This window comes from Camelus ferus, chromosome 13 (genome assembly GCF_009834535.1).
Source record: "Camelus ferus isolate YT-003-E chromosome 13, BCGSAC_Cfer_1.0, whole genome shotgun sequence".
NCBI lineage: Eukaryota > Metazoa > Chordata > Mammalia > Artiodactyla > Camelidae > Camelus > Camelus ferus.
The window spans coordinates 13,481,997-13,490,650 of record NC_045708.1 but is presented as its reverse complement, the minus strand read 5'-3'; the positions used below and the strand labels follow the sequence as shown (position 1 = coordinate 13,490,650).

At 49.0% G+C, this 8,654-nt stretch overlaps 1 protein-coding gene across 1 annotated transcript; it reads left to right on the top strand.

The window, feature by feature from the left end:
- The first annotated feature begins 4,390 nt into the window (after positions 1–4,390).
- On the top strand, positions 4,391–5,600 carry RNF186 (ring finger protein 186). The gene has a single exon (XM_006188280.3). The coding sequence runs from the start codon at positions 4,562–4,564 to the stop codon at positions 5,240–5,242; it is 681 nt and encodes a 226-aa protein (XP_006188342.1). The 5' UTR covers positions 4,391–4,561; the 3' UTR covers positions 5,243–5,600.
- Positions 5,601–8,654: the final 3,054 nt, after the last annotated feature.

Here is an 8,654-nt window from a genome sequence, read left to right as displayed (position 1 = left end):
ATTTTCTTTATGTTCATCAGTAAAGTAAATAACTCCTTTATTTTTTTTTAATAATAAACAGGGTTTTTTTTTTACATCATTATTTTTAGAAATCCGAGCCTGGGAAGTGCAATTTCCAACCTCCTGCAGCTGGGGTTCTGGGGCTCACTTTCTCTCTTGCATGATTTCTCTCTCTCCGAACTTGATCTTCATTATCCTGTTACTGTTATTTTGGTTTCAAAGCCAGGTCCTCTATCTCCCCCACTATCCACCTGCAGACACACAGACCCTTTGAGAGGGGTGGAGGCATAGCCAGTTGGGTTCCAAGGAGCACAGAGGCAGAAATTCTGGACTAAGAGTGAGCTAAAACACCAGGCAGCCTGGGGAGAGGAGGGGACAGGGCTGATGGGGTGTTTGGCTGGGACACGGCTCTCTGGGGCCACTAGGGTGTGGAGTAAGGATGGGCTGGCCAAGATCAGGGACCAGGCAGGGATCAGACAGTTTGACCTCATGACATCATTGCTCTCTCACTCCTTTCCCAGTGAACCTATGCAGAACCTAAAGCTCAGATCAGAAATGTCTCTATAAGGCATGGGTCTGTGGTTACCTGCGTGGTGGGATTTCTGAGATGGTCCATCAAGAGACCTGGCTCTGGTTTCCCCACCTGCAGCAGGCTGTGAAATTCTAGCCTCACTGACGCTCTGCTTCTCAAACTCCTTACAACCCCGGGACTGTGTTAAGCACAGGACGGAAGACATTGCATTTCAAAAGGGGAAAAAAAAAAGTTTACTGGGAATGAACAAGCTCACATTTGTATAGTAATTAATATATTTTTTGAAGATTTGGAAAGACAAAATTTCTGAATCCTAAAATCACCACAAGCACCAATATAACATAGTGTAGAATGAGAAACCTAGATAAATTTAACATTTTAAGCTCCAGAGAACTTTTTTTCTTCCACTGGGATACATCTGCTTCAGGCTTTGCAACAGATTCAGCCCACATTCACTTCTCTTTAAGAAGCACTATCTAAACAGATCACCAAAGTGTCCAAAGTGTCTTATCTCTGTGTCCCCAGGTGAGGTCAATTACACTGAGATCAATTACATAGCATGGCGTATAAACTACTGTCTCCTCTGAGCAAGGTTTGATGGAGGCAAGGGGCTGAAGTAGTCACCCACAATTTCCTATAGTATTATTGTCTCCATTTTATCAAATGGAAGAGCAAACTTCAGTGAAGTTGAAAAGACTTGCCTAAGGTCACACAGCTAGTAAAGTAACAGAAGCTGGATGTCTAAACTACGAAGCCAGTGCAGACGATGGTTAAACCAAAGCACCTTTAAGAAACAAAGTAGTTCCCCAGCCAAGATGGTAGGATGCAGGCAACACAAAGGAACACTCTGTTAAACGCAATCGTTTCTCAGGAAATGGAACTTTTTCAAAGGAATTTTCACGTTTTACTTTACATATTTCTGTAAGATTTGGGTTGTTATAACCAATATGTATTTTCCTAATGGTTATGGTTGTTGCCCAACAACATCAAACGGTTATTCTTTATATACTAACCCCAAATAACTTCCCATGGATTTCCCCTATTCATCTATTGCTGTGTTACACAGATGTCTTTCCCTTGAGATGGACAAAAATCCACCTCAAGCTGGCTTAAAAATAAGCCAGCTTTATTTTCACAGGTTGCTATAACCCCCCCCCAAAAAAAATCCAAAGAGTTCTGGCTTCAGGTATAGCTGGATCCAGGCATTCAGTGTCATTGGACCTTTTTCTGACTCTTTTCTCATCTTCCTTTTGTGCTACACATTGTGGTCTTGGCAGTACAAGGATTCCATCCTCTAGCCTGGAAACCCAGCAGGTAGAGAAACCTGTCAGTAGTTGCAACAGAAGTCCCAGAGTTGAATCGCATTGGTTTGGCTTAGATCACATAATCCATGTCTGAACCAGTTCTTACAGCCAGTGGGGTGGAATACACTGATGGGTCTGTCCTGAATCACATCGCCTCTCCCCTTCCATGGAGCTGGGAACCACACAGAATGACAGTGGCGAGCAGTAGTCAACTAAGAGGAAAACAGGTAGCTGTCAAAAGAGAAATGGATGCTGGGCATGGGGAGAAAACATGCCCAGTGCAAAATCTGAGGCCTCCTTCAGCTTGATCTGAGGAAAAAACAATGGAAAGAAATAATTGATTGTCAAGCTGAAGGCTAAAGAGAAGAGATGTGGTGGCGAGGGTGGAGGGTGGGGAACTAGATTCCGAGACAGAGGGCCCAGGGGGCAGGTGAAGCAAGAGAACAAAGCCTGTTCCTTGGAGTAGGGGAAGGGGCTGAATCAGAAGAGCTAGATTTTGGGGACCTCAGCAGGTAACAGGGGCAGCAAAGGATGGCATGGCCTCCTTCCAGATTCGGCGCGGCCTTGGCATAATTTCGAGGAAGTGGATTGTGCCACCCCGCCCTCTTACATTCAGGACAAGGTGAGAGAGTCCCATTTTCTTTTCTTTTCTCTTTTTATTTGTTATTGAGGTGTAGTTGATTTACAATGTTAGTTTCAGGTGTATAACAAAGCAATTCATTTATACATATACATACATTTTTTTCAGATTATTTTCCATTATATGTTGTTATAAGAAATTGGATACAGTTCCCCATGCTATACAGTAGGTCCTTGCTGTTTATCTATTTTATATACAGTAACATGTATCTATTGTCCCAAACTTCTAATATATCCCTCCCCGCCATTCCCCTTTGGTAACTATAGTTTGTTTTCTATGTCCATGAGTCTATTTTTGGTTTGTAAATAGAATTTGTATCATCTTTTTTAAGATCCCACATATAAGTGATATCATATGGTATTTGTCTTTCTGTCTGACTTACTTCACTTAGTATGATCATCTCTAGGTCCATCCATGTTGCTGCAAATGGCACTATTTCAATTTTTTCTATGGCCGAGTAGTATTCCATTGTGTGTGTGTGTATATACACACCACATCTTCTTTATCCAGTCATTGATGGGCATTTAGATTGGTTCCATGAGTTGGCTATTATAAATAGTGCTGCTATGAATATTGAGGTGCATCTGTCTTTTCAGATTGTAGTTTTCTCCAGATATACGCCCAGGAGTAGGGTTGATGGATCATAGGGTAAGTCTATTTTTAGTTTTTTAAGGAACCTCCAGATTGTTTTCCATAGTGGCTGCACCAATTTATATTCCCACCAACGGCGTAGAAGTTTCCTTTTTCTCCCACCCTCTCCAGTGTTTATTATTTGTAGACTTTTTAATGATGGCCGTTCTTACTGGTGGGGAATCACATTTTCTTAACCACCATGCTGCATCTGTCTGTCCGTCCCACATAAGTGCTGTTAGCTTGAGTCAGCTGCCCGAAGGCCAGTTCCCTCACGCCAACTGACGAGGTTGAGCTTCTGGACTCATGGGGCTGGGACCCGACTTTGGACGCTGGTAGATTCTACGGGTCCTGCCTCCACAGAAGGCCCCTTGGCAGGCAGCCAGCAGGCCTGCCCTGACCACACCCTGCCTTTGCTGCCAAGCCTCGGCCATGCCTTCCTTCCAGGGTTGGGCCAGGTTGCAGGGAGACGCAGGTGAGGACTCAATCACGGGGCCCGGCTCCCAGCAGGCCCAGATACACGGGAGCTGTTTTTATTACTACTGGGTATGCGGTGTGCCCAGCACACAACATAGGGCACCTGTCATTAGATCTGTGCAGTGCACAGCAGGGTAGCAGTGAGATGCTGGTGAATCAGGCGTGGTTAATCCAACTGTTGTGACTATAAAGGAACTGACGGCAGCAGCAGATGCTAAATACCCATGGACGCTTTGGGCTTCCCCATGTTTGCCTGGGCTTTCTTTCCCCCTGCTACTCAAAACACTTTTTCCATCACTTCTGTCTGCTTTTTTTCCATCACTTCTGTCTGCTTCACCAGGCCACCTGCTTGCAAATGTACTTAAAGCACAAATAAACTTTTTTCCCCACGGATCCTGACATCCAGAAGGTTTGGTCTGAGACCTGCCTGTGGCATGTTTCTCAAAGCACGGTCCCCTGGTCCACCTGTGTCAGAATCACGGTGATGTCTGTTACCTGTGCAGATTCCGAGACCCCACACAGACCTTGCTGAATCTCTGTGTCTGGGTTTGGGACCTAGAAATCTGCATTTTTAAAGGCTTCTGAGGTGGGGTGGGGGGATGGGTGTTTGCACTCCAAAGCTCAGAAGCCACCGTCCTGTGGGCACCCGGCCCCAACAGGAAAATCCTGATTCGCGCACTGGCCCTGCCCCTTTGGCCCTCCTATCAGGCAATTCAAAGTCTCCAGACCCGCGAGTTACTGATTAACCTTAGGTTTCAAGGAAAGAAATAATAATAACTGAAAGGACAATGTTAGCCAAGAAGCAAGCTGAGCAGCCCTAGGAGAGTGGTGCCAGACGGCTGGTGGCAAGAAGGAAGAGGAGGCTGGAGACGCCCAGCTTGAGGTCAGGCCACATCCAGGTCCCAGCCACACAGGTCGAAAGTCCCCGTCAATGCCCAGGCCCTGATCTGCCACATCCCAGGGGCTCCCGTGCCCAGAATGGCCTGCCCTGAGTTCCCGCAGCAGCCCCAGCTCATCTCCAAAGGAGCCCCCACCTCCAGCACCGTGGGCTCTGCGGGGGGTCATCGCGACTACGTGGACAGAGACCTGGAATGCCTGGTGTGCCGGGAGCCCTACGGCAGCACCCGGCTGCCCAAGCTGCTGGGCTGCCAGCACTCCTTCTGTGCCGTCTGCCTGAAGCTGCTGCTGTGCGTGCAGGACGGCACCTGGTCCGTCACCTGCCCGCTGTGCCGCAAGGCCACCGCCGTGCCCGGGGGCCTCATCTGCAGCCTGCGTGACCAGGAGGCCGTGCTGGGGCGGCTGGCCCGGCCAGGCCAGGAGGTGCAGCTCTGTCCTCAGGGGCTGGCGGGTCCTGCCACCTCGACAGTGGGGCCGCCGAGCTTAGCAGAAGAGGAGGAGCAGGATGCGGTGAGTGCCAACCGCGTGGCAACCCGGCGCCTGGTGGCACACCTGCTGCTACTGGTCTTGCTCATCATCCTCATCCTGCCCGTCATCTACCCAGGCGTCTTCCGGTGGGTGCTCAGCCTCATCGTCACCCTGGCCCTGCTGTTGTCCGTCCTTTTCTGCTGTCACTCCCGCAGCCAGGGCAGCTGCTGGCCCTCCCCCAGGACTCTCTTCTGCAGAGAACAGAAGCACAATGAGATCTCTTCCATCGCCTGAGCTCCCATCAGGCAGTCAGGGTTGGGCTTCAACTTCTGCCTCTGCCGCCCATTCACTGTCACACTGAACAGGGTCAGGGGCTACACATAAGACTGGCTCCCTTCAGAGATTAAATGGCAGCTGGACGCAAGCCGAAGCCAGAATGGCTGTCTTGGGTCAGGAGCTGTGTGCTTGGACAATAGACTTGTGCCTGCCTGCCCAGGGTGCAGCACAGCTGAGCTGTTTGGGGATGGGGAGGAGGCGCAGACCACTTGAACGCTACATGGGGGGCTCCTGTTTCTCTTATTCCAATGCTCCTGGTTTTTCTTTCTATATCCTGATGAAAGTATTGCAGGTATTGATGTTATTGCTGAATAAATAGAACCAGAATTCCTTTTTTCACAATTTATGTGTCTGGTCTTTTCTCTTGCTTTGGTTTGGTTTGGTTTTGTGTGTTGGGGGCCGTTTTTTTATCCTTCCAGCTGTTCTGCATTTTTCCTCCTGGGAAGTCAGAGCGGAAAGAAAGTCCTCTCCTGCTCCCCGCTGGTGCTGCTCATCCCATGCGCATCCCACCTCACCAAAGGTCCTGGTGACTTGGGTCTCCCATTGAGCTGCCCGCAGGGACGGGGTGGGGAACTGGTGTGGAGTGGTACTTCTGGCGCTGGCGAGAGGCCCACCTTTGGCTGGCCGAGTTAGGGAGGGGTGGGGCTCACCCAGATGGGTCTGGGAATTGCTCTCAGCAGTTTCTCAGCTCCGTGTCATCAGACCCTAACTTAACAGAGAATCTCAGGGTTGCAAGGACTCCCCCACAACAGCGGGTCCAGCTGCCAGTTCCACACCCTAGAACCACATCTTTATGGGTGCTATTTTCTTTCTTATTGCATGTAGATGCCCATTTGAGTTTTTGTCATAAAGATAAGAGACCCATAAATGCAACAGTCCTCTCTAATAACCCAATCTTTCCCACCTCGCCCTGAGAGTCACAGTCATCTGAAAGGCTTTTTGTGTCTTCTCGCAACCACTAATGCTCCATAACAGAGAGGTGGGTTCTGCTGAAGGGAACGACCTTCTGTGGTTCCCGAGTCAGGCATCAGCCAAGGGGGGACCTGTGGGAGTGCAGAGGTGGGAAAGGTGGGAGATGCCATCTTATTTCCTTCCAAAGACCCCATAAATGGGAAGCAGACTTGAAACGTCAGAGGGGCTCACAGAGCACGATCCGTTGTCCCTCCCTGCCCCTTTCCTCCTGGTAGGGCAACAGCTGCAGGTTGAATACTTGTTCACGGTGACTGTACCTGTGTCTGGGAGGGAGGGACGAGACAACGCTGCTACCGTAGCACTGTGGGGTTGGCCCTGGCCCCGTGATTGGGTGCATGTCATGGAGTAAGACCTTTTGGCTGTCTGAGTTTCATTTCCCCAAAATAAGCTAGGAGGGCTGAATTATTCCTAAGACCCCTGAAGCCCTGCTGGGCCCTGGAACAATGGACTCATGCCACATCACCTGTGGAGTCACACAAAGACAAATCAAGACATCAGTATTACACAATTAGCTGTTCTTGCAATCTGCAAAAAAAAAAAAAAAACTTCCCTTTTTTTCTCATAAGGTCCTTCCAGGGCAACTCTGTGACTCCCATGCTATCAGCCCTTTTAACTCCTGGTGATGGAAGAGAGCGCGTACACTTACATTTGGGTGTACGTGTGTCTGTCCTTTTAAACCAAGGCCAAGTGGGCCTGGAGAACACCTTGTCTCCCCAGCATGCATAAATGACTAGTATCGTTTGGCATTCCTGGAGCTGGCCTCAGGCGTGTGCAGTCTGGGATGGCTGCCAGTAGGATGGGGAAAGAACGTTCTCTCCCCACTCACCTCCACAACTATTCCATCTAGTTCTTGGACCCTAGGTTTCAGTTGCTATTAACAACACCATTTCTACAAAGTAATGGTGGATTCCTGTTTACTGAGTGCTTACTATGTGCCAAGCACTGCATTAACTGCTTTCTGTATCTTATCTAGCTGAATCGCCATAGTAACTTTATGAAGTAGAAACCATCTTGCCGATAAGGAGACTGAGGATCAGAGAGGTAAATTCATCTACCTAAGGATGCACAGCCAGCCACTGCCAGAGCTCCCTGGGAAATTAATCCAGGGTTCTCTCTGCTCCAACATGCTTCCTCCTTCGTGTGCAGCTGCCAACCAACCAGGCAGCTGGTTGCTGCTTGTGGGCTTGTGAGGGAGAACTGGAGACCAACCTCAGGAGCCTCCAAATTCCAGGAGTTGAGTGCTCAGAGAGGCCAGGAGATCCTAGAATCTGCTGTCTATGCTAAAGAGGAAGAAAAGAGAATGATAAAATGGGATGGCTTTCCTGGCTTTTACCCCCCAGGCCCAGCCTTCTCTGCGGGGAGCTGTGTTGACACATGGCCCCCAGCCAGTGTGCCCTCTATCCCCATGGGCAAAGATGGGACACTTCTGTCCCACTCTCCTGAAGCCCAGCTGGCCCCTGACAGTGTTGGGACAGAGAGAACCAGAGGCCAATTTCTGCCCTAGAAGGGAGCAGAGGAAACAGGCAGCACTGTGAAAGGATGTGAGTGGAAGAAACCAAAGAGACAAGCCAGGGCTGAAAGCTAGGCTCTGACCCAGTGCGTGACCAGCAGAAGTCACAGAACGTCTCTGAGACTTAGTTTGCTCACCTGCAAACTAAGAGAAGACGCCACATACCTCCCAGGACCTCTATGAGGATTCAAAGTGCTCCTGGATGAGAATCCCATGTCCTAACAGACTGCTTTTAATTATCATCATTGACCCTTTCATGGGATTGGGTTCCGTGGGGTCTGTTCAGTGTGACAGAGAACAGGGGGGTCGACCTTGACGATGGGGCGAAAAAGCCGGTCCAGAGTGTAACTGTTGTCCAGGGCAGGCCAATCCGGTGCAGAACTTTGTGCTTAGTCCTAAGGATGGAGAGGAATTCCGGGGGGGGTGCACACTTCAGCCCCATCAGCCCCATCTCCCTATTCTGTGGCCTTGGAATCAGACACTCGGCTTGAGTTCTAGCTTCACCACTTACAAGTCACCTTGCCTCTCTGAGCCTCAGACTCCTTACTCAAGAAACAGAGGTTATAAAACATCTTTCATAGGGTTGCTGGGGGAATTAATGAAGTAATTCATGGTCTAGCACTTAGGATTGTGAATCGGTAAAAAGGGAGGATAGACAAGGAGAGAAAGATGGGTTGAGTTCTAGAAAGCCCTAACAGGAATAATGAGAACAGACTCATCTTATTTTATTCAATCGTATTAATAAGGCAGTTTATTAAAACCTGGGCACTAGAATTCACCTCCTCCATTATCAGCCTCAGCTTCATCGTCTTCAACCGTGTAAGGACACGGTCATCGCTAACATGATTTGAATGCACCACGTGAATTGTGTTATATATGAGGCAGGTA